At 40.7% G+C, this 26868-nt stretch overlaps 1 protein-coding gene across 1 annotated transcript in view; it reads right to left on the bottom strand.

Moving 5' to 3' along the window:
* Positions 1–17436: 17436 nt before the first annotated feature.
* Positions 17437–26868, bottom strand: part of LOC310707872 (uncharacterized protein) — a 60364-nt gene continuing 50932 nt past the window's right edge. The window contains exons 18-21 of the mRNA XM_083505327.1: positions 24892–25038; positions 23278–23349; positions 21351–21422; positions 17437–17734 (exon numbers count right to left, since the gene is read on the bottom strand). Of these exons, the coding sequence (XP_083361453.1) occupies positions 17501–17734; positions 21351–21422; positions 23278–23349; positions 24892–25038 (525 nt within the window). The 3' untranslated portion in view covers positions 17437–17500. The remainder of the gene's footprint in view (positions 17735–21350; positions 21423–23277; positions 23350–24891; positions 25039–26868) is intronic.

Below are 26868 nucleotides of genomic sequence, written 5' to 3' on the forward strand. Positions count from 1 at the left end.
GTTTAGATCACAGTGCCACCCACGTCCCAGGCATATAGAGTTAATGTTGGATAGATGAAAAAGAACACTTTGCAAATGTGGTTGACATGCACAACAGACCTTCTGAGAAAGCTGATCACATGACAACAGCAACCGCACAGAGAGGCAGCCACCTCCCAATCACTCCATGGGGTGAATCCGCTTCTAGAATTTTCCAGAGAGTTATGGAGGTCACTGGTTCTCCACAGGACTGTAGTCAATACAGCAACTCCAGGTAACCTCATGTATATTGTATAATGTATAACTCAAAACTACCCAAGTGAGGTGTTTTGAAACAGTTACTTACCCTTAATAAATCAGGATATGCACAAGCCAAACTTGCCCTTGGCCTTTCCTGTTTGGCATGTAAAGGATGCCAGGATCCAGCTCTTAATGATGCCTTTCAATTACATGCACACCCAGAAAGTGCATGCAATGGCTTCATTTAATGCAAGAATTAGAAGCCATGCTCCTCTATTGCCCCATATCTTCTGACTTATATTAAGTCACCATTTTGTGAGTACCAGCAGGATATGTAGTCCACATGAAGAAGAAGAAGGAGGAGGAGGAGGAGGAGGAGGAGGAGAGAAGGAGGAGGAGTTTGGATTTGATACCCCACTTTATCACTACCCAAAGGAGTCTCAAAGCGGCTAACATTCTCCTTTCCCTTCCTCCCCCACAACAAACACTCTGTGAGGTGAGTGGGGCTGAGAGACTTCAATAAGTGTCACTAGCCCAAGGTCACCCAGCAGCTGCATGTGGAGGAGCGGAGACGCGAACCCGGTTCCCCAGATTACGAGACTACCGCTCTTAACCACTACACCACACTGGCTCTCAACTGAGGGAGCAACTGGGGCAACTGAGAATAAAGAAGCATGTGGGTGGGGAAAACATGGCTTCCAAAAGAACACAAAAGCTTTAGAACAGGGGAACACAAGTTGGGGAAATACCAAAAAGCAAAACATGTTTGTTGTACAGAGAATGTTGGAAAACTGAAGAAGAGGAGTGAAAATCCCAACACTCCTACTTGCTACAGAAAAAACTGCAACTCAACACACATTCAGCAGCATTTGCTCTGGTGCTGATGGTCAACAAGCAGTGCATATGTGTCTGTTCTGATATATTTCTTTTTTTAAAAAAAAAAAGTTCTCCGTGTACCTGATTCTGATCTGTAAATGGTCATAACTCTGCCAATAGCAGCAAAATCAGCAACTGCAAACTCTTAGATGAAAACTACAGCATCTTTTATATAATAATGGCTTGATGAAATATGAAAAATCGTAACATTATTAGAACTCACATTTTGTAAAAGAGAGGAGGCTGTGCCTATTAGTAGCTGGATGGAGACATGGTCCTTATTTATTATGTCCTGGAATGGCACATATTTGGGGAATAAGATTAGATATAATTTAGCTATATTGTTAAACAGATATGAGTGGTTAAGATAATTATCTATGTAATATTTTTCTTTTTTATGTAGTTTGTTATTATTTGTTTCTTTGTCCGCCTTTTCTTCCTTTTTATATTGAGAGTATTTATTATCAAAGTATGGTTTACATGGCTAAAATAATAAAGATACTTGAACAAAAGGCTAAGTTGATCGTAAATAATGTATTAACTGAGGAACTTAAGATAGAAAAAGGAACACGACAGGGGTGCCCAATTTCCCCATTGCTTTTTATTTCTGTTCTGGAGGTCTTGCTGAATATGATTAGAAATGACCAGCAGGTCAAAGGTGTACAGGTCGGAGCTAAACATTACAAGTTAAGAGCATTTGCAGATGACTTGGTATTGACTTTGCAAGAGCCAAACACTAGTACGAAAAAGGTGTTAGAAATAATCCAGCAGTTTGGCCAGGTAGCTGGATTTAAGCTGAATAAACAAAAAACTAAAGTCTTAGGGAAAAACTTAACAGATATGGAAAAGGAGAAATTCCAAGAGGAGACAGGGTTGACGGTGGTCAAGAAGGTGAAATACCTAGGGGTTTATCTGACATCTAAAAATGTGAATCTGTATAAGGATAATTATGAAAAATGTTGGTCAGAAATCAAAAAAGATCTAGAAATATGGTCAAATTTGAAACTGTCAATGTTAGGCCGAATTGCAGTGATTAAAATGAATGTATTGCCTAGGATGTTATTCTTGTTTCAGACCTTGCAGATTCTTGACAAGATGGAATGTTTCAAGAGGTGGCAGAAAGATATCTCGAAATTTGTCTGGCAGGGCAAAAAGCCCAGAATTAAATTTAAAATATTGACAGATGCCAAGGAAAGAGGGGGTTTTGCCCTGCCGGACTTAAAATTGTACTATGAGGCAGCAGCGTTTTGCTGGCTTAAAGAGTGGATGCTCCTCGAGAATACAGACATTTTGGATCTGGAAGGCTTCAACAACGCATTTGGTTGGCATGCATATCTATGGTATGATAAAATTAAGCTGCATAGTGCCTTTAAAAATCATATTGTCAGAAAAGCATTGTTTAATGTTTGGATAAGATACAAAGATCTGTTGGAAAACAAAACCCCTAGATGGGTGTCACCTGTGGAAGCTAAGGCAGTGAAGAAACTCAATATGGAGGTCGGATGGCCGAAATATTGGGAAATTCTGGAACAGGAGGGAGATAAATTGAAATTACAAAGTCACGAGAAAATGAAACATAAGGTACAAAATTGGTTTCAATATCATCAAATAATGGAGTTTTTCAAACAGGATAGGAAAATTGGCTTCCAGGTGGAAAAATCAAAACTAGAGACTGAACTGCTAGAACCCAATACTAAGAATTTATCAAGAATGTATAACTTGCTGCTGAAATGGAATACACAGGATGAAACAGTTAAATCGGCTATGATTAAGTGGGCACAGAATATTGGTCATAACATTATGTCTGCTGACTGGGAATGGTTATGGAACACCGGTATTAAATTTACGGCATGTAATGCCTTAAAGGAAAACATTATGAAAATGGTATATAGGTGGTACATGACCCCAGTTAAGCTGGCAAAAATTTATCATTTGCCCGACAACAAGTGTTGGAAATGTAAAGAGACTGAAGGTACTTTCTATCACCTTTGGTGGACGTGCCCGAAGATTAAGGCTTTCTGGGAAATGATTTATAATGAAATGAAAAAGGTACTTAAATGTACATTCCCTAAAAAACCAGAGGCCTTTCTCTTGGGCATTGTCGGCCAATTGGTGTCAAAAAGGGACAGAACTTTCTTTATGTATGCTACAACAGCAGCAAGAATACTTATCGCAAAATATTGGAAGACACAAGATCTACCCACTCTGGAAGAATGGCAGATGAAAGTGATGGACTATATGACATTGGCTGAGATGACAAGCAGAATCCGTGATCAGGGAAAAGAGACGGCGGAAGAAGAATGGAGAAAATTTAAAAGTTACCTTAAGGACTATTATAAACTTGATGAATGTTAGAATGTTGAGGTTTTCAGGAAGAAAGGGATACAGTGTTAAGAGATAAGACTACAGAAAAGATTAAAATGACAGAGGTTGGAAAAGTATATTTAGAAGTTGCTAAAAAATACTTTGGTCATTGGGATGCAGAAAGGGGGGGTATGGGGGAGTCCCGGAAAAGAAGTTTATGAAAAAATGCTATGAAATTATACGTGTTTGTATGTCTTTTTATGTGTTTGTTTGTGTTCAAAAAATCTGTAAAACCAATAATTTTTTTTATAAAAAATAAAATAAAATAAAATAATAAAGATACTTGGAAGCAGAAATAAAAATGAACTATTTTCTCATAATGAAATGAGAACCTGATTGTATTTGTACGGCACAGATGTCATAAGTCAAATTGCCCTCTGACGAGAAGAAGAAGAAGAAGAGTTTGGATTTGATATCCCGCCTTTCACTCCCCTTCAGGAGTCTCAAAGCGGCTAACATTCTCCTTTCCCTTCCTCCCCCACAACAAACACTCTGTGAGGTGAGTAGGGCTGAGAGATTTCAAAGAAGTGTGACTGGCCCAAGGTCACCCAGCAGCTGCATGTGGAGGAGCGGAGACGCGAACCCGGTTCCCCAGATTACGAGTCTACCACTCTTAACCACTACACCACACTGGCTTTCTTTCTCTCAGAGTCCCAGCACACCTGTCTCTGCTTTTGAGTAAATGGTGCCAACTTGGACCCTGTGGAGGATCCATTGGAAATGGGGCAGAGTTTGAACTTCCAGTTTAAATTCCTATGGCTGATTGAGGTGATCCCATTCCTGTTTCATTTTTCTCTTTGGAATTTTACAGATTTGCTTCCATTGCTTATGTTCTGATGTTCTAAGGGAGAGAAAGCGTTCTTCAAATAGTTGGTTTTTTAATAAGCGATTGGTTCAGAGAGCCAATATGAATATCTGAACATTTATTTATGAGGTTATGGGAAGAGTCAGAATTTATATACTGATGGCTGTGTCAAGGTTTGCTATTTTAATGTATGGGGACTGGGTGGTGAGTAGGGAACTAATGGAAAACAGACTATTAAGTGGATTTCCTTCCATGTTCCAATTCAACCTCTGTCATGATATAGACTCTTGTTATGATTTCTACCGTAGTTCTCCATAATTTTTTTTAAAACATGCACATTAGAATTGCAAACCCCTCATGGCAAGTCATATAAAATGTTTTCCTGCAACTGTAATTATGCTCCAAGAAACCATCTGAGAGAAAGGCATGAAAGGTTAGTGAAGCACAAATGGTTTAGGCAACACTTTTTAGCTCAGGGCCCTTTGAAAACCTGGGGGGTGGCTATCTTTATAGCAGCAACAACCACCTTTCAACAGCCAGTTATGTAGTTACATGACAGGGTGCCAATTAAAAGGAAATAGCAACACCCCAAAGAAACATTAGGAAGACTTTAGTTTGCATCCAACATTACTGTTCCACTCATGCAACAGACCTGTACTTGCAAAATGCAATTCCATGTACTCTTCTTCCCCCTACAGCCTCCTGTGCACCCTGAAAAGCTGCTCCAGTGTGTTGCAGGACCATCTGGAACTGATTTGGTGGGAATAAGTAAGTCAAGGGAAGACCTTTTGCATGAGTGGAGCTCCATTTGTGCAGTGTTGGCTACAACTCTTCATGTTTCTACTTAATAATAATACTTTATTCATTCCATCTGACAGACTGAAGGAAGGATAGGAACCTCAAGATCTCTGTGCCTACCTTGAATGGTTTTTACTTGTGTTTTATGCCTTTCAGAAGAAACAGAAATATCAACGTATCTAGAATCACACACCATGCTATTTGGCCACAGATGATCAGACAACATATTCAAATCAATTAGCTACTAGTGATATAATTTAAATGATTATGTAAAACCTAAAACTGTAGTTAAAGGCAGATTCTCCCCAAGCATTTGTTCTCTCTCTCTCTCTGCCCCGCCCCCCAATCTGGAAGGCCCTCCATCCTGTTGGAGCTTCCATACGACCGAGCTGTAATGGCTACTCCTTCGGCTGTATTTTCGGAACCCATCCAGGCTCTCCTCCTACGGTGATTAATGACCTAAGCCTTTGAATGAAACTTCAGGCACACTCTCCATACATGCAGTGTATCAGACAGCAGCAGAAAGAGCCAGAAATATGTGCTACAGTGGTGCCCCGCAAGACGAATGCCTCGCAAGACGAAAAACTCGCTAGACGAAGGGGTTTTTCGTTTTTTGAGGTGCTTCGCAAGACGAATTTCCCTATGGGCTTGCTTCGCAAGACGAAAACGTCTTGCAAGTTTGTTTCCTTTTTTGTAAAACCCTTAATACCCAGGGTGCATTGCTTGAAGAGGTGCAGTTGTGACTTGACTTCGAGGAGCAACTCATAGCAGTGTGGTAGCCTTTTTTGAGGTTTTGGAAGACTTTGGTGATTTTTGAAGCTTTTCCAAAACTTCTTTTGCAGCCATTTGGTAAGTTAAACTTTTAAAACTTTTTTGGGGGGTTTTGGATTTTGGGTTGGGGTGTTTGGAATTCAAGGACTTGGTGTTTGGGAGGGGTTTCCTATGGGATTTCGTGCTTTGCAAGACGAAAAATTCGCTAGACGAAAAAACTCGCGGAATGAATTAATTTCATCTTGTGAGGCACCACTGTACATTGCTACTTTATTTCTAACTACGTAAGTCAGAAAAGAATATGCATCTGCTTTCTGTGAGAGACAGAAAACAAACTGAACACAAAGAAACAGTAAACCAGTAGCATCAACATCTGTCTCCCGTGAGACTTCCAACAGTCTGGAATGTCAATAAAGTCTTGTCACTCCAAGAACTGTACAGTGGCATAACAGAAACCTAACACAGCCATCCAGAGCAGATTATGTGGTTGGTAGTGGATCCATCAGCGCTAAAGCTTGCATCCTGTATCTCTAACACAGAGATTATTGTGAAAATGATGTTCAACAACTTCACAGAGTTAGTAGTCATCTTAATGAAATTGGAATATTCATACTTAGAATCCATATCCTTTGAAAGCCTAGATTTTATGGGGGGAGGGGGGGAGGGAGGGAGAGAGAGAGAGAACTGATTCCTTCATTTCCCAATTGTAAAGCATCTGGCTTACCCACAGTGGAATACTACTAGACTAGATGGACCATCACTTTAAACCAGAAGGATTCTTAAGAAAAGTAGTGATATTGGACGACCCGTGGGTGAGAAATTCCCTCCCTTCCCTGAAGGGGGGGGGGTCACCAGGGATAATTAGCCCCATATTATCCCTGATAAATTGCACGACTGGGGGAGAAAGTGTCAAAAGCCATGGCAATCGCACCAGAAGTCCTACAGCTCTATATTTTGGGACAATGTTAATTTTCATTTTTTAAAAAACAGCAAGAGGAGAAGACTGAAGAAACAGCTACAGCTCGTTAGACAGGAGTTTGTGGTGATACTGACCCTTTAACTCTAGTTATAGCATTCCAAAACTGGCCATTTTTTAACTGACTGCAGAATGCTTATGGGAAGCAAGCAACAAATGGCCATTTACTCATCACCAAAAGAAGATCTAAAGAGAATTCGAGTTTGCAAGTACTTGCCTTTGTGTATACATGAAAATCTTGAAATAATTAGTATATTTAGTGCTATTGGTGCATCTATATAATTATATTACTTATTGAGTGCTGGAGATTGCTGTTGTGCTGACATCCTTCTTTGAGGTTTCCTATCGGCATTTGGTTGCCCACTGTAAAAAGATGGTGCTTGACTTAGATGAGCCCCTGGCCTGATCCAGCAGGCTCTACCTCTGTTCTTAATCTAAATGAAATCTATGTCACCATAGTGGGGAAGACAGCTCATTCTCCTGTCCATGTGCTATGCATTGATGGGGTATGATGCCAAGACTTCTGCTGTTTTTTTTCTTGTTCTTTAAACTGGACTTGGCCCAGGCAGCTTTTCAAACAGAGGAGTGTTCTCTAGAAAGTAAGGCATATGGGCACTCTAGTGCCTAGCTATGTCAAATTGGAAGCAAATGGTGCAAATGTGGTCCTGTTGAGGGATGGGTGAAGAGACTGCTACACAAAACATAACATGTGAATGAGCCGCCACATATGAAAGTTCTGCCTGGGAGGTGGGGAACCATGCTGTCTCAGTGTTTCTCAAATGAATCTTCCTAGGCTTCATATGCTCAGCTGTCAACTATCAAGTGTCAACTACCAAGTGTCCCCTAAATGATTACACAGCATGAGTTCAAAGGATTAAAACCTGCTTTTAAAAAGACTTCCTATGAAAAATGCTTGCAGTACTGGAGAAAGCTACTATGTCTGGTACAGTGGTACCTTGGATCTCAAACTTAATCCATTCCAGAAGTCCATTCCAAAACCAAAGCATTCTAAAACCAAGGCACACTTTCCCATAGAAAGTAATGCAAAATGGATTAACCGATTCCAGACTTCTAAAAACAACCCCCAAAACAGCAATTTAACATGAATTTTACTATCTAACGAGACCACTGATCCAGAAAATGAAAGCAATAAACAATGTACTGCGGTGACACAATCAATCAGTAGCTGAACTGAGTTCCACGCAGTCACAAAAACAAAACAAAAAAGAGCTGCAAAAAAAAGAAAGCAGAATAGATAGCAAAAACAGACAGACCTTGGTGTAACACTCAAGTCGGAAGTGTGACACTCAAAAAGGAGCATGTTCGGCTTCTGAAAAAAGTTCACAAACTGGAACAATTACTTCCAGTTTGCAGTGCTTGGGCTCCAAGTTGTTTGAGTACCATGGCGTTTGAGAACCAATGTACCACTGTAAATGTATGTTTCTGCATCTTCACATAAAAAATTCACTGAAACCTTAAACGTGTTCATGCTTATAAAAATAAACTTGATTATTTGTTAATGTTAACAACTGTCTGGACTCTGTGTGTACCCGAGGGAAATGGGTTGGTGGCAGCGAAGAGGCAATCACAGTGGTGGCACAGGGATCAATAGACTGTCAAACGTCCGGGGACCCTGGGTGATCGCCACAGTCTTTTCCTTAAGCAAACAAAATGATTGCTGCAAAGGAAGCAACGTTGCAGGGCAGGCTAAATATTGGGAATCATGTTTTAAGACACTTAAAAGGAGGGATGGTTTCTTTCATGTTCTCTTTATGTTGCAAGAACAGCATCTCCCAGCTAAAGATGTAATAAATGAGTTTCAAAGTATCACTCATAAGGGCCACAGCTCCATCTTGTGGCATCAGACTGCATCAACTTGCTTGAAGTGGTAACTCATTCCAGAAATGTATCCAAACTCAAGCAGAAGACAGCAGCACTCTTAAGATTCAAAAGGCAACAGGATCTTCCCTGCATAGGATCTTCCTAATTATGGATTTTGCACATACTGTATATTTATAATTAAAGCTGCGAGGGCCTTATGCTCACCACCTCAAAATCCACCTTACAGGTTGCCCGTTTCACTTTTCACCTGAATAGTAGGAATGGTACTTCATTTTTGTACTTTCTAGACTGGAGTATTTGAAACACATAACATCTCTGTTCTTTCAGAATTTTGTTTTAAAAAGTTGATCCACATCCAGCCTGTCACTGCCTCCAAGCACTGGTCTAACACCTCAATGCCTTGTTGTCTCATATTGGATCGTTTTGGGAGCTTTATCTACAGCCCCTTTGCTAATAATCCCCAGCATGGAATCCACCTTTTTCACAGCAGCCACAACATCTTTATCAAGCTTTCTACTCTGACCCCATGATCTCATTCCTGGTCCATTACTGCCAGTACAAACCCCATGAGCATATACAGCATGTGAAATTAAGATTTTATCTGCCCCAGTGTGTATCAGTTTATATACTTCAATTATAAAAAAAAAAATCAAAGGAGGATTCCCATGTTCCAGGTGGCTAGAGATACTGTCCTCATTAAAGTCTCTGCATTTTTCACTATTTTCATTTTCATAACTCTGATTTTAATCGTCCTCATCTTTTCAGAGGAATCAGTCACTATTTCTGTGACTCACTATCTTTTTAAACAGTTCCTTATATTATTAATACTCAGGAGGCATTTTTATTCCATATTATTCTCTGTCCAATTTCTTTGATCCCTCCTTCATTTGACAAAGTCTTGTTAAGGCTCTGGGCCTCATTTCAAAGTTGAAATTTATGGTGGCGTATCAACAAATTCTTTCTCATCTCTCTTAATCTGCTGGTGTGTCTTTATGTTTCCATTATGATATGATACGATACAATAATCTTTTTTGTCATTGTCCCATACAGAACAATGAACTTAAGTACTGTATTGTGGGGTATGCTTTAGGCTCTGTATGTTATATGAGAATTATATGAGAATTATTTTGGTTTCTTCTAAAGGTTGTCCCCTGTCTCGTTCCCTTAGTTATTTTACATTTTACAGTTATAACATTATTCACTATCAACATCGCTTGTTGTTCTGAATACATTGCATCTATTCCATTCATATAGGTCTGTCCAAAGTCCATCATTTCAATTATTTTTTTAATATACGTCCAGGAGACGTTGTCAAATGTCATTCCTCATCTCCAAATATTCTATTTCTTATATATTTCTTATATTGTCTTTGATCTGCCGGCCTGGTAAAAACCGAGCCTGATCTGAATGTATCAAATCTGTTGACTTGCCAAATGCAAGATGGTTCTTTTAAAATTAGATTCAGAAGCAATACAAATGCAAGTGAGTGAGAAGATTACAGGTTTTATTCCAAACAGCAAGCAAAATATACATTATCAAGTAGCACTTCAATCTGCCACCAAGAAACCCTGAAGAAGTGGCGAAGTGACCTCCAGGTAGCCTTTGATGCACAGCACTGTGGCCAACAGTCTATGCCAAACTTCTGACTGTGATGCCCCAAAACTAAGATATTTTATGGTTGTTGTGTCCTGTTATGTCAGTACATCAAGGACAAAAAGCCAGACCATAGATCAAAGGCTTTTACTGACCAATACTATTCACCAACAGGCAACACATCAAAGACCGTTTTCCAATGGATAGAGAAGGTAATACAACATAGATAACCAGAGTCAGTAAGAGATAGGAAGAGTTGACCATGTCGGATCACTATCTCCTCAAAATTACAATAATCTTCTGCATTATCCATACCTCTTTTAAAATAAGTTTTAAACGTTCTACCATTATGCTGGCCAAAAGCTTATACAGTCATACCTTGGGTTGCGATCGCTGCAGGTTGCACGTTTTCGGATTATGGACGCACCAAACCCAGAAGTACCGGAACGGGTTACTTTTGGGTTTCGACGCTCGCACATGTGCAGAAGCACTAAATCATGCTTTGTGCATGCACAGAAGCGCCCAATCACATCACATGCGTGCGCAGATGCAGCACTGTGGGTTGCCAACATGCCTCCCACACGGATCATGTTCGCAACCCAAGGTTCCACTGTAATTGTTATTTAGCAGGAAAATTGGTCTATATTTACCCCCCCCCAACACACACACTTCAATGTCTTAATCTTTGTTTTTCCCCACTGTATGTAAATGAAGTACCTTCTGGATATTCCCATTTATAGCAGAATTTTTTATTTTTTTAATGCACCCTTCAGGAACTTATAGTTATTCCTTTTCCTCAATAGTCGTGCTGGAATTTCTTTCAAAATTATCACTCTTTGGGTGGCTGTCACCGATGGAAGCCAAAGCACAGAAAAAGCTCAATATGGAGGCCAAATGGCCGAAATATTGGGAAATTCTGGAACAAGAGGGAGATAGACTGAAATTGCAGAGTTTTGAGAAACTAAAAAATAAAGTGCGAGATTGGCTTCATTATTATCAGATAATGGAGGCATATAATTCAGACAAGAAAATTGGTTTCCAGGTGGAAAAATCAAAATTAGAAACAGAACTGTTAGAACCCAAAACTAAGATTTTGTCAAGGATGTACAATCTGCTGTTGAAATGGAATACTCAGGATGAAAAGGTGAAATCTGTTATGATTAAATGGGCACAAGATGTTGGACATAATATCATGATGGCTGACTGGGAACAGTTATGGACCACAGGTATGAAGTTTATGGCATGTAATGCCTTAAGAGAGAATATTATGAAAATTGTATACAGGTGGTACATGACCCCAGTCAAGCTTGCAAAAATCTATCATTTGCCTGATAATAAATGTTGGAAATGTAAAGAAACTGAAGGTACATTCTTTCACCTTTGGTGGACGTGCCCAAGGATTAAGGCTTTCTGGGAGATGATCTATAATGAATTGAAAAAAGTATTTAAATATACCTTCTTGAAGAAACCAGAAGCCTTTCTCCTAGGCATAGTCGGCCAATTGGTGCCAAAGAAGGATAGAACTTTTTTTATGTATGCTACAACAGCAGCAAGAATACTCATTGCAAAGTATTGGAAGACACAAGATTTACCCACTCTGGAAGAATGGCAGATGAAGGTGATTGACTATATGGAGCTGGCGGAAATGAGTGGCAGAATCCGAGACCAGGGAGAAGAGTCGGTGGAAGAAGATTGGAAGAAATTTAAAGACTATTTACAGAAATATTGTAAAATTAATGAATGTTAGAATGATGTTGGATAGAAACTAAGTGGTTTTTAGCTGCAATACTATAAGGGAATAAGAAAAATGGATTACTAATAGGTAAAGATTTAATGTTACAATATTTTAAGATTAAAGATTAGGATAAACAATGAGGGGAAGGATTTGCTGAACCAACAAACTGAATTGGAATACAAAAAAGGGAGGCGTGAGGAGGTCCGGGAAACAAGCTAATGAAAAATAAGTAATGGAAAGATTGAGTTGTTTTTAATTACTTTTATTTTGTATTTTTCTTTTTTCTATTTTTCTTTTGTAATATTTTGAAAATCTTAATAAATATCTTACTAGAAAAACAAAACAAAATTACCACTCTTTGGTTTTCTATGAATCACTTCATCTCATAATTTGATTGTAGAATCCTGTAATTATCTGGGAGTTTAGGATCACTAAAGAGTCCCCTGCTATTTTTTCCACCTTAGCAAATCTTAATTTTATCCTGAAGATCCCATTTACATATTTCTCTAACTCTTCTTTCTCCATCTCCATCCAAGCTACCAATTCCATTATTATTTTCCCCTTATCTCTTCATCAATTGTTTTAGTTGAGAGCTCTTTAATTTGTCCTGCCAGCCCTTCCACTGACTTTGTATTACTTTCAGTTTGGCCCCCATCCTATCCATTTATTCCTCCAGATTTTTAATATGTTCTGTTATGTTATTTCTCATATCTGTAATTAATTCTGCAAGGTCAATTTTGGTTTCTGGGTCTTGGACAGACCCTCTCTTCCCTTGTCCTGGTCTTTGTTGCCATATTTCCTTATTTTTCCTCTTCCTTTAAACTTATTTTTACTTTCCTCACTCTTATTTCCCCAGTTAAAACTTCTGTTGCAATTTGCCTCCCTCGACTCCAGGTGTCACTTCTACTCCTTTCTCACCTCCCTCCCTGTTCTCCCTCCTTGTTTAGAATCCTGCTTGGGCTTTCACACACTGTCCACTGCTGAGGCAATCAGGTTTCACAACAAAACACTCTTCATAGCCAACTCTGCAACTGAGTCCCTGACTCCAAGGTCAGGGACAGGAGGAGGATAAACCATAAGCAACCTCAAAAACGGTGAGAGAAGTGCACACCAAGTACATCCCAAGTTTATGATCCCAAAATATAGTCTACCCGCAGGGGCTCTGGGATGCTGTCAAAGCTCTGGCACCGCCTTTCCGAAATATAGTCTAAAGCAGAGGCCAAATTTGTAATCCAAAACTTAAGGAGGTAAATAAGAGGTTCAAAAAAATCTTCAACTCTATTTAGCCTAATCCCAAATGTCTGTCAACAATACAGAGTGATCTTCACTCCCCAAAATAAACACACCCTTGGATTTCTTCAGTTTCTTCTCTGCCTGATCCACAACAGATATAAAGCATGTAAAATATATAACCATCAATTTTATTGTAACTAAAGTCAAAAGGGGATATATTTGTATCCAACTCTCACCCGCTAATAGCTGTCTCTCTCTCTACAAATCCAAATTAACCCCCTTTGGTGGTTTTCGCGTTTAAAGAAATATACATCCCATTTAGAACAAAGACCAGATGCAATATGTAGCCGCATTCCCTTTCCTGTTTACCAGAGAGCAGATTTACTTTCAGTTTTAATCCACCACTATTTAAAATATCTACATCCATTATCTAAGCCCAATTTATCCAAATTTCACCTTTTTATATTAGCAGTGTGTCTTCCTCAAATTATTTCACATTTATGAACTGTTTCCATGCAAAGTATGTGTCAGGGAACTGACATCGGAGCCAGAGGCGGAGGGAAGGCTCTCAAGTGATGCTGGAGAGGGACCCAGCAGGGAGAGAGGCAGCTCATCTGCTGGGGAAGGAAATCAGCGCAACACCAGGGATAAAGGGGGGCAGATGGGGGAATCGGCGAGAGGGCTCCAGGACTCTTCGCTGGACACCAGCGGGGAGAGCACAGGTCCTCCGCTACCCACACCCTCCCTGCACAGAAGACTTCCGCGCACGGAGAGTAGGAGGAGACTTGGCATCAAACAGCTTTTATGCTAAAAAGGTTTAAGAAACGCCCACTGACGGATTCTGCTAGCGACTGAGGCAGCCACCAAGTGAAGGGCTGTCCAGACAGGAAAGGTTTTACAAGCCAACTTAGCCAGGAGTGGCGGCAACTTACGCACGAGCAACCCCTATATTCATCACAGTATGTATCGCAAGAAAGGAGCAGGTATTTGTTTTTTCATCCTGTCTCTTTGCCAAATTATCTCTTTTCCAACTGTCTAAAATTTAGTTTCTCCAATGTGGCTTTACATTTGTCAGAAAAGGTTGTCGTGTCCTGGCTAAAGTTCAAGGCTTCTCACCTGAGGCTGAAGTCTGCTTCTTCTGCTTCTGCCGCTCAATCCCGTCTCTTCTCCCTCTTTGTCTTTTCATGTGCGGGGGGGGGGGGGGGCGGGGAGAGACGGGATGGGACAGGACGGGAGAATCTGCAAAACAGCACAGCCAAAGCTCTGCACCCAAACTTTCCTTTTGGGCTTCTTTTGGGGACACAGTACCCTTATGCTCTCCCCAGGACTTCTTTAGCAATCAAACCTTTCCCAGAGGTTAAGGCTCCACTTTGCAGCCATTCGCGGCTAACCCCAGAATCCGATCAGATTTACTTTCAGATATACATTATTATGCAAGTTTGGTGACAAGGCTTTCCCCTTCATCAGGACTACTGTGATGAGAATGCAACTTAAGTTGCATCTCAATACCCCCATTAAACATGTATGGATTTAAATCCTACTGAGGGCAAAGATTTAATTCCCTGAGGGATTACTAAACTGCACATAGTTGTTGTTGTTTAGTCATTTAGTCGTGTCTGACTCTTCGTGACCCCATGGACCAGAGCACACCAGGCACTCCTGTCTTCCACTGCCTCCCGCAGTTTGGTCAAACTCATGCTGGCAGCTTCGAGAACAATATCCAGCCATCTCATCCTCCGTGGTCCCCTTCTCCTTGTGCCCTCCATCTTTCCCAACATCAGGGTCTTTTCCAGGAAGTCTTCTCTTCTCATGAGGTGGCCAAAGTATTGGAGCCTCAGCTTCATGATCTGTCCTTCCAGTGAGCACTCAGGGCTGATTTCCTTAAGAATGAATAGGTTTGATCTTCTTGCAGTCCATGGGACTCTCAAGAGTCTCCTCCAGCACCATAATTCAAAAGCATCAATTCTTCGCCAATCAGCCTTCTTTATGGTACAGCTCTCACTTCCATACATCACTACTGGGAAAACCATAGCTTTTACTATACGGACCCTTGTTGGCAAGGTGATGTCTCTACTTTTTAAGATGCTGTCTAGGTTTCTCATTGCTTTTCTCCCAAGAAGCCTGTGTCTTTTAATTTCATGGCTGCTGTCACCATCTGCAGTGATCATGGAGCCCAAGAAAGTAAAACCGCTCACTGCCTCCATTTCTTCCCCTTCTATTTGCCGGGAGGTGGTGGGACCAGTGGCTATGATCTTCCTTTTTTTGATGTTGAGTTTCACACCATATTTTGCGCTCTCCTCTTTCACGCTCAATAAAAGGTTCTTTAATTCCTCCTCATTTTCTGTCATCAAGGTTGTGTCATCTGCATATCTGAGGTTGCTGATATTTCTTCCGGCAATCTTAATTCTGGCTAGGGATTCATCCAGCCCAGCCTTTCGCATGATGAATTCTGCATATAAGTTAAATAAGCAGGGACACAATATGCAGCCTTGTCGTACTCCTTTCACAATTTTGAACCAATTAGTTGTTCCATATTCAGTTCTAACTGTAGCTTCTTGTCCCACATAGAGATTTCTCAGGAGACAGATGAGGTGATGAGGCACTCCCATTTCTTTAAGAACTTGCAATAGTTTGCTGTGGTCGACACAGTCAAAGGCTTTTGCATAGTCAATGAAGCAGAAGTAGATGCCTTTCTGGAACTCTCTAGCTTTCTCCATAATCCAGCGCCTGTTTGCAATTTGGTCTCTGGTTCCTCTGCCTCTTCTAAATCCAGGTTGCACATAGACATCCTAGCAATTATTATTTTTTTATGGAAGGGTTTTCATGGATAACAAAGGAACATATAGCATTTCTGTTATCTGTCTTTTCTACAGCTCAGTTACATTTGGTGTGAGACACTGCTGTCGTAGACATTGCGAGTTGAAGGGAGGAGAGAGAGGTGGGGGAGAGAAGGGGAAGGTAGGGAATGCTTTCCAGGGTGAATTTTCTTAAGAAATATGGGAGTGACATATCCCAACAGAGGCTCCTCTGTAATTAGTGCTTCTCTCCCCTTTTCTCTTTGTTGTTGTTTAGTCATTTAGTCGTGTCCGACTCTTCGTGACCCCATGGACCAGAGCATGCCAGGGACTCCTGTCTTCCACTGCCTCCTGCAGTTTGGTCAAACTCATGCTTGTAGCTTCGAGAACACTGTCCAAGCATCTCGTCCTCTGTTGTCCCCTTCTCCTTGTGCCCTCCATCTTTCCCAACATCAGAGTCTTTTCCAGGGAGTCTTCTCATGAGGTGGCTTCACGATCTGTCCTTCCAGTGAGCACTCAGTACTGATTTCCTGAAGAATGGATAGGTTTGATCTTCTTGCAGTCCATGGGACTCTCAAGAGTCTCCTCCTGCACCATAATTCAAAAGCATCAATTCTTCAGCGATCAGCCTTCTTTATGGTCCAGCTCTTACTACTGGGAAAACCATAGCTTTTACTATATGGACCTTTGTTGGCAAGGTGATGTCTCTAGTTTTTAAGATGCTGTCTAGGTTTGTCATTGCTTTTCTCCCAAGAAGCAGGCTTCTTTTAATTTCGGGGCTGCTGTCACCTTCTGCAGTGATCATGGAGCCCAAGAAAGTAAAATCTCTCACTGCCTCCATTTTTCCCCCTTCTATTTCCCAGGAGGTGATGGGACCAGTGGCCATGATCTTCGTTTTTTTGATGTTGAGCTTCAGGCCATATTTTGCGCTCTTAGCCCTTTTGTCTATCCAAAGTGAATAATTAGAGATAAGAAAAACTAACTAGAAAATTCCAGGAATACAACTGCTAACTAAAGGAGGATTCCAATCTAGAGAGAAACTAATCAAATTAAAGTTCACAACTCAGGGGCAGAGAGGAAGAGAGAGATTAGACCAGAAACTGCTGAGGGAGCTAAGAAAAGGCAGCACTCTATCCCAGAGCAGATAGATCCCATGGCTGGGAAACAACTGAAAATGGACCAGTTCCTCAAAGGTAAAGACTTGGATATCACCACAAGTACTTTTCTACCCTCAGTAGTCATGCTGTGCTAGAACAAGAATCTGCTACACAGCATGACAAAGCAAGAGCAGCAAAGAATCTTAGCCGCTCCTAAAACAACAGAGGAACACCCATGGTCACTGACAGAATTAGAAAAGGCAAGGTTACTAAGCAAATCTTTCTTATAACTGAGACTGTGATGAAGCTGTATGAGAAATGGGATCTTAAGAAATCTTGTAGTGCTTTTCATCAACACAGATTGACAGTGATGGGTTCTGAAGGAATATTTCACATTCACTTGTAAGTCTGCATTAAATCCATTATCTCTATGTACATGCGCTGTGGGGCATCATAGCCGATGACAAAATCCAGATGTTGCCATTCAGGAATATCCTTGTGGTAAACTAAGTTTGGGATCTGAGGCAGCAAGAGGGCCAAGTCCTTTGAGTCTGCAACCCAGTCGTTACCACCACTCCAGACAGCTGTTGGAAGAGTTATCCGTTGTACGTTGTGGAAAGGTGGTGTTGACTAAAAGAGAGAAGATAAAAAAAGTTTAAAAACAGTCTTCAAAGACTTCCTGATCAAAACACACAAACACACACACATAGGTACAAACATGCAAAACACAAATATATTTCTTATTTGAGGAGAATGCAGGTTGAACAGTTAATGTGTGTAACAACTGGGCATTGTGCGCATTCATCAGAAGTTGTGCAAGAAAGTGCACATAATCCATCCATGAAGAAGAAATTGTGCAGATTGTCTGGTCAATCTACATCTCAGGGTTGTGGCTTCAAGCCTCATGCTGGGCAAAGGTGTCCTGCATTGTACGGGGTTTGACTCTATAATGTGATGATTCTATGATTTTTTGAGAACCTAAACTTTGTTCTTGTCCTTACTGTTACTAAGCAACTGATCCTAGATAGAAACATCTGCCAATTTGTTTGTTTGTTCGTTTTTAATATCAAGTGGCCAAGACCCTGAGCTGCAGGCCGCTCTGCCTGGCTGTAAATTCAGCACTGATTGTCTGGATTTACTGATTGTTCCAAAATAATGGGATGGTTTACATGTAGCTTTAAGCCCAACTATGACTGAGCATGAATGTGCACTCTGCCTCAAAGGAGTGCACAGACACTTTGACCCTTCTCTGGTCTCCTTACTGCTGCTTTAGCATGAAGGACAAAGCCAGGCTCATGGTTTGTCTCACTCCAAACAAACCACAAGATGGAACCAAAGTTTGTTCTCGTATTTACAACTCATGCAGTGTCTGGAGAAAGACAAGCCACATGCCTGGGTTGAGCAACTTACTAAACCAAACTACGGATTAGAGTGCAGAAGAGCAGCAGCAGGGGAGTCAAGGGAAGGGTGAAGTGGCCAGATCTCCTCTCAGGAAGCTCTTCCACACCAGCATTCATGGCAAGCTTTGATTTGGCTTACCGTCACCTACAAACCAGCTCAGTGTCTTTGATTCATTATTCCCAACTATCATCACTGTGATTCTTCCTACTGCACCAGTTTTGTTAGCACTGAAGAAACATGATTGCAGTTTCAAGACAGACTGTTCTGGCAAATTTCAAGTATGGCTGTTAGAACCAGACATATCTTAGTTAGCTAATCTATAGAGGGATAAATTTGAAAGAAAGAATGGAAACAATCCTCATTGGTGTGTATTGCTTTATAAAAAAAATGATCTTCATTATAAGACAAGGGGAGTGAAGTTAGACACCTGGCATATGGCAGTTTTGTCAACAAATTTACATTTGAGATACATTTTTTGGCTATAGAAATTAGATATTATCAAGGGAATCTGGAGACCATTTGCTATAGTAAATGTGCATCTAATTTAAGAGATATTTTGGCATATCCTAAAGTAAAGGGACATGGGTGGTGCTGTGGGTTAAACCACAGAGCCTAGGACTTACAGATCAGAAGGTCGGTGGTTCAAATCCCTGCAACAGGGTGAGCTCCCGTTGCTCGGTCCCTCCTCCTGCCAACCTAGCAGTTCAAAAGCACGTCAAAGTGCAAGTAGATAAATAGGGACCACTCTGGCGGGAAGGTAAACGGTGTTTCCATGTGCTGCTCTGGTTCGCCAGGAGCAGCTTAGTCATGCTGGCCACATGACCCGGAAGCTGTACGCCAGCTCCCTTGGCCAATAAAGCGAGATGAGCGCCGCAACCCCAGAGTCGGTCACGACTGGACCTAATGGTCAGGGGTCCCTTTACCTTAAAGTAAATCCAAAACCTCTTTAACCTCCTAGATATTATCAAGCTGGGCCAAATAATTCCCATGTGGGAGTTGTAATGGTGGTAAAATGAATTCCTTGTGCAATCCTGATTTAAATAAAATTTACCACCTTAATGAAGCATATAACCACAATACTCAAGGGAGTGATTAATGATAATGCCTTTATACATTGGCATTGCCACAATAAAGATTAAGATCTGGACATGGGAATGCAAAAGTTGCATAAGGACAAAAAAAAACCTCAATGTGTTATTGCTTAAACACTGTATAGAGGAGCAACGTGATACTTAATCTAAAATATTGGTGCTTTGAGAACATACATGGTTCTGAGAAACAATTGTAGACACAATTTAAAAGGAAGGAAATCAGAGAGATCTATAGATTAAGGACAGTAGCATCCGGTGGACTTAAGGAGAACCTAAAATGGGTGTCTGCTATGCAACAAGTTAAAGATGTACTTTTAACGGAAATTGTGTCACATTTATTGCCATATCAGTTATTATTGTTGTCACTATATTTACATAATGCATTGAATTTCTATGAAATGGAGCTAGAAACCTGATTATCAATGCAGTTGCTATAGTTGGTAAAGTTATAGCAGATCCTCTTACATGAGTTGAACCCGTATCAACTAAAGTTAACTGGCTTTTGACTTCACATAAGCAAAGGTGATATTTCGATCTGATTTGGTGAGCATACTGTGACAAAAGTCAGGTGCCCGTCCCTCCAACGGCCGAGTGGTGGCAAGAGTGGTGTTAAATGTTCAGAAAAAGTCTGAAGCCCAAGGCAATATAAGTTCGTCAACTAAGTTTATTCAACATTTGTCAGTGACAACAACTCACTCATAGGAACACAAGAACCAAACTGACTGGACAATACAATAATAAACCCGAGCATGAACACTGACAGTTGACAGTTGACAGCTGAAAGTGCATGTGCTTACTTGTCATTAGAACGTTAGTCTACCAACGCTTATATGATTGGCTAGAACGTGCCTTGTAACATAAAATGTGATAAACCCAATACATAACACTCATCCCCCCAACTTCCTAACAAAAGGAACAAACATAGTGATCAAGGTGTGCAGGCCTTTTCCGCTCCCACTTGGGCCATCGCGGTTCCTGTGCCCGAGTGGGTGACCTAGGAGGTTCTTCCAGTACCCGCGGTCTGAGTGGGGAGCTCAGCGAGACCGGCTCTGAAGTGGTCCCTGCTGATGGAGCCACTGAGGATTCCAGCCTGAAGTCGCCCTGCTTGGGTAACTCAGTCACCAGTAACCCGTCTGGTTCCCACCCTGGCCTGGGCACAGAATCTCACTAAGTACCCATTTCTCTGCCCTCTGGTTCAACTTGAAGTTCCGTGTTCAGAGGTGCACTGGCTCTGATCTGATTGAGGTGTCTCTTCCAAACCAGTCCCCCCTGTTCTGTCCCCCAGTTCCAAACCAGTTCCCCCTGTTCTGTCCCCCTGGTCTCTGTTCTTCTACCTGCTTCTTCCTCCCAGCGATCCTTGCTCAAAAACACCCTGTTCCTGTCCCCTCAAATACACACTCTATCACCTTGGCAACATCTCATTCCCCAGGCTAAAAGCTTTCTCTCCCCAATGGGCCATAAACACTTTTTGTCATGTTAACAGGTTTGGTCTTCACTAAGCCTGCCAGTCAGGAATTTTCTGTCTGGAACAGCTCTGCAACTTGTACTTTAATACTTTTTAAATGAAAGGTTCTCTGCATAAAGGATGCTATATAACAAAATAGTTGACTGATAAAGCTCAGAAAACTTAAAAACACCTTGTAGATTGATTCTTTTAATACATGCTCAGTCTATGGATTTACTTAAGCTACCCACTATCTACCCTCATATAAACTCCTTCAGAGAGAAATACTCAATTTGTGATAAATTCCTACCTGGTTGTGGTGAGCCATGTTTGCTTCCTTGCTTCCCCAGTCAAAGCCTTTGAACTTCCCAGCCTTCACAATCTGAAAAAGAGGTGTGCCATACTTTGAAAAACCAAATGGGAAAAGCAGATTACATAGAATTGTGCGATATGAATAGACCGTGGTACCAGCATAAACAAGGATGTTGAACGTGTCAAAAACCATGCTATGATTAAGGCTATGCAATAATGTCTAATTTCATCTTTAGTGAGAAGAACAAAAGTTAATGTAAACATACAAAAAAAGCTACACAAAGCTATTTGAAAGCAGTAGACCTGTTTTTTAGTACTGCTTAACCTTCTACATCTCCTCAGTTTATCTGATATCTTGAGAATATTTGACATGTGTCCTACTAGATATGAGTTGTCTGTTTTACACCTACCTAGAAGCAACTCTCATCTAACTTAGGGGGGCTTTAGTATACACACATAGGTTTGGGCTGAAAATTTCTCTTCCGATCTAATATGAATTCTCCTCTCTGCCTCTTGGCAGCTGGATTAAGTTGGGTGGTTGGATAAGTAGCCCAGGTATCCCATTGCTCAGAAATCAGAATTTTGTGCAGGGATCAGGAATTTCCACTCCACAGTCCAACTTAGTCTGCCAGGGGATCCAGTCTCACCCAAACACTTTCCCACAAAGACACCCACTTGCCCATCAGCTGATCTCACTCATTTAAATTCTGCTCTGCTTGGCAGTATTCCATGCAAACCTCTTCCTGATGAAGGAAGGAGTTTGCATTGGAAGTATGGTAGGTTCCTGGAAGGAAGAACGGCAAAAGAGGCTTGAGCATAGGAGTCAGCCTCTTTTCTTTTGCCCTTAGGCCCACCCCTGGCCATCTGTCCATTGTCCTCCCTGGCCGAGGGTGGCTCAAAGGCCAGCTCAAGCAGGTGGGTGGCACCCACCCAGGTGAGCCTCGCTTGGTGCCGCAAACCCCGCCCACCTGTGGGGAAGGGAGGGCGGATACCATCTAATCATGTCTATTCAGAACCATTCATTTCAACTTATTCCCAGGGAAGTGTTTCTAGAAATGCAGGCTAAGTCACAGAATCAGAGTTAGAAAACACCAACTCCATCCTAAAGATTATTTCACACAATTGATCCAAAATAGAGAGCAGCTTCAAGGGAAGCAGTGGCTAGGAAGAAACAACTTGATTGTGGGATATATGAGCCTCAAATAACCAGCATGTTTAGCTCTATAGGTTAGCATGATGGGTTTAAGACAGTCCAGCGAGGCTTAACTAGGTCATTCCCCCTCACTTTGGAAGGAAAGGTTACCAAAGCCATTATTCATTTTCTTTTCCACCATGTATATCCGATCAGAAAGGACATCTTAGCTAGATGCTCCAAGCTTCTACTGTGTGGCTTTAGCGAGTCATCTTTGTGTTTCTATACAAATAATTCAGATGACACTAAGTTAAAGTGCCTGTCTAGCCTGGAGCCATCCTGATGCTTTGGACTCCAACTCCCATCAGCAAAAGGCAGCCTGTCCTGGCTGATGGGAGTTGGAGTCCAAACAGGCGGGCAAAGCTCCCAGTACCACACAATTCAGTAAAATACCACAGAAACGTAGTATTTTGTCCATCTACATGCAGAGGGACTATTTTGACAATAAAAACAAATCCATTGGGGATATTATTGTATCGATAGCTTTTGAAATACTCCTGTTTGGAAACATTTAAATACAATAAAACTCTCTCAGCTTTAAACCTTTTCTCATAAAAACAAAACATATTTCTGGAGTCTGTAAAAAGAGAGGCTGAGTTATTAAGAATTTTTCTTTCAATCATATTTATTATTTTCATTCTTAAAAGTCTTTGTCAAAGCCTGTCCTGATTGCCCATTCTTCAATCGATACGAAAACCCTTTTTCTAAAGAGAAAAGAGGATTTCGGTGCCACCTGAGTCCAGTGAAGCATGTTCTGGATAGATGTCCCAGCTGGACAGTGTGATAAATAAACATCGATTCGACTCTGTAAGAAAGCGCAAAGTGATTAGCTGAATTTATCACAAATTGCAACAGCCACTTCCCTTCCATTTGGTTTCCTTGCACAAAAGCAGTGCATCAGAGCTCAACATCGGGATATCACACAGGAATCCATGTTTACATAGTAACTACACACCTTGACACTCTAAACTGGTTGCTAATCCCAATATGATGTTGCAAAAAAACAAAAAAAAACCCAATGGAAATTAGCTTAGAGCAAAGCATTTCAATTTTAACTGTCCCAGAACTTAAATGCATTTTTTTTACATTTTATATATCAAATTACTTGCAGTGCTATTCTATGCACATTTACTAAGAAGCAAATTGTACGGTGTTCAACCAGGCTTCATCCCATGTACCTTTGCACAAGAAAAGAAGAAGAAGAAGAAGAAGAAGAAGAAGAAGAAGAAGAAGAAGAAGAAGAAGAAGAAGAAGAAGAAGAAGAATAGTAGTAGTAGTAGTAGTAGCAGTAGTAGTAGTAGTTTGGATTTGATATCCCGCTTTATCACTACCCGAAGGAGTCTCAAAGTGGCTAACATTCTCCTTTCCCTTCCTCCCCCACAGAAAACACTCTGTGAGGTGAGTGGGGCTGAGAGATTTCAAAGAAGTGTGACTGGCCCAAGATCACCCAGCAGCTGCATGTGGAGGAGCGGAGAGGCAAACCCGGTTCCCCAGATTACGAGTCTATTGCTCTTAACCACTACACCACACTGGCTCTCTGGTTAGATTACAGCCTAAGTATAATGCTTTTCATCATACAGTACAACTAGAACCAATCCAGGTATGGTTACTAACAATGATTGATGCAATAGGCATTGCATTGTGTATGTTCCTCCTACAGGACATGAATTCACCCTATCCTGCTTGAGTACCAAACCTGGCCTTGGTGTGCACTTATGGCTTCTCACTTCATGTTCCTTGGCTGATATGCACCATCTTTCAATGCACACAAATGTTCAGTTCCATTTTACAAGCATATGCACACAAACCCTTATACAAATATTGGACCTAAGTGTGTGATTAAATGATTGCCTGTTTTTTGACTGCTGTTTATTGTTGTAGTAGTAGTAGTAGTAATAATAATAATAATAATAATAATAATAATAATAATAATAATAATAATAATAATAATAATATTTATCTCCCGCCCATTCCGGGCAGCTTACAGCACATATACAAAAGTGTTGTTGTTGGGTTTTTTTAAAAGGTATCCCACCCACCCTGTGACCACCTGGTGAAATGTAGAATGTAAATAATGAATAAATTTAGAGGAATATTAGCTGGAAAGGAAGCAAGAAAGGGCAAAGACTAGTAAAAGCCTTTTACTAGTGCCCCAGAATCTGAGCTCTCCTTTAAAAAGTAAGCCTCTATCCATCATAGACACAAAGTGATGGGGCAAAATGTGTAGGTATCTTCTATGTTTTGTAGGTATCCACTTGTTATGGATGGCACAAGTAGTAATCACTTCAGAGAAGCCTCCATACACCTACCTTTTTTTTTAGAGCACACTCCTACTAAGTAATCTTACCGCATTGAAGTTTAGCACATTAAAGCCAGTTCCGATGAAGGCAACACTGCCACAAAGATAATCCATTGGGAAACGGTTACACAAGTAAGTAGCACACCATTTCATTGTTCTGTCTTGAGCTAAAAACTGCTTAGTTCCAAACATCTTCTGCCAAAACAAAAACATTAGTACATACACCATTTTGTTAGTCAATTCTCTTTTTTCCTATGGATACTTCTATTGAGTAGAAACAAAATATTACCAAAAAAAAACTGTTATGAGAATAGAATACCCATTCAAATCCCACAAGCACAGTCAGACAGAATGACCCTCTGGACCATCCAAGTTTCCCTATTTTCCGGAGGCTATCCCAGATTTACAGAAGCCATCCTGGTTTCTGATTTGATCCCAGAAAGTTCCACTGTTCCTTAGGATGCCCCTATTTTCACTGGAGAAATGATGAAGGGTATGGAGCTTTGCAGCCCCCGAGACAAGGAGATAAGTCACTAGACAACCTTTAGAAGGCATCTGAATGCAGCCTTATAGAGGGAAGTTTTTTAATGTTTAATGTTTTGTTATGTTTTCATATTTGTTGGAAGCTGCCCAGAGTGGCTGGGGCAACCGAGTCAGATAGTTAGATGAACCGAGTCAGATGGTCAGATGAACACTAGTTAGGTAGGAGCCCAAATATAAGAAAGACATGAGTTATGCAAACATAGCCTCTAAGGGCATTGGTTTCTTTTATTTTATTTTATTTTATTTTATTTTATTTTATTTTATTTTATTTTATAATATTTTTATTATTATTTTTCATTTTTAACATTATTATAACATCTTCTTTCCTTTTACTAATTCATAGCTCTACCGAACCACTCGGCTTCCCTCCATTCCGTTATCTGGTTTTTGTATAACAACATCATATTTCCACACATTTATACCATCTCAATCCTACACTTTTTTTCTTGGTTATTTTAGTAATAAAGCACAAGTAGAAAGTTCCTTCCAATGAGCTTTGTGAGATTTATTGCAGTCCTGCAAGTGTCTTTACATGTTTACAATAACTGTCTATTTATTGAATAAATTTACTCCAATCTCTCTGGAACGCTTTGTCACTCAGGTTTCAGATCTTGCCGGTCAGCTTTGGTAATTCCACATTCCAATCATCTTCATTGATTTCTAGACTTTTGGCGTCCTTCTAAAGTGGTTCAGGAACAAGCTAGATTATAATGCTTCCCACAACATGAATACTATTTCAGTAGGAGCCCAAATATACAAAGGACATGAGTTATGCAAACATTTTGCCAAATGTCCAGTAGCTAAATAGATGTGCTTGAAATCATTCAATTCCCCAGTAGTTTCAGCAGAAGTGTCTTACTGCTCTATTGTATGCCTAGTGACTTAATTTAGTGTCATGTCTCCTGACTTGACCCTAGGCTAAGAATACAAGAGGTAGCTATTCCTCCAATCTGAAAATGACAGGAGTGTAGCATAGCAACCAAGGGTGACTGTAGCATGGGGATAAAACTGACCATGCTCCAATGTTGTTTTATGGATTACAGAGCTAAAAGCAGCAGGGTGGAAGAGATAGACAACACAGGAGACCCAAGCAAACAGCCTCCAACATGATCAGTGAGTATCTCTGAGCCCTAAAAAATGGGCGCATGTGCCTGTAATTTGATCAGCATGGCTCTCTTCCCCTACAGCCATTCCTTGTTGGTAAGGAAGTAAGTCCGCAACTAAGAAAGAAGGAAGGAAGGGAGGGAGGAAGGAAGGAAGGAAGGTGGAAATGGGACAGGGTTTCAGGAAAAAGGGCTGCCATTGAACCCAAAAGGTTTTGACTCTACTAGGTTTTGCCATTAAACTAGATCCCTGGAGCATAGGCTTACTGTACTATAAAGAAAGCAATACTGTAATAAATACATTCCCACGTACCGTATTTTTCACCCTATAGGACGCACTGACCCATAGGACGCACCTAGTTTTTTGGGGGTAAATAAA

This window comes from Podarcis liolepis (assembly GCF_965112155.1).
Source record: "Podarcis liolepis genome assembly, chromosome: 5".
Classification (NCBI taxonomy): Eukaryota; Metazoa; Chordata; class Lepidosauria; order Squamata; family Lacertidae; genus Podarcis; species Podarcis liolepis.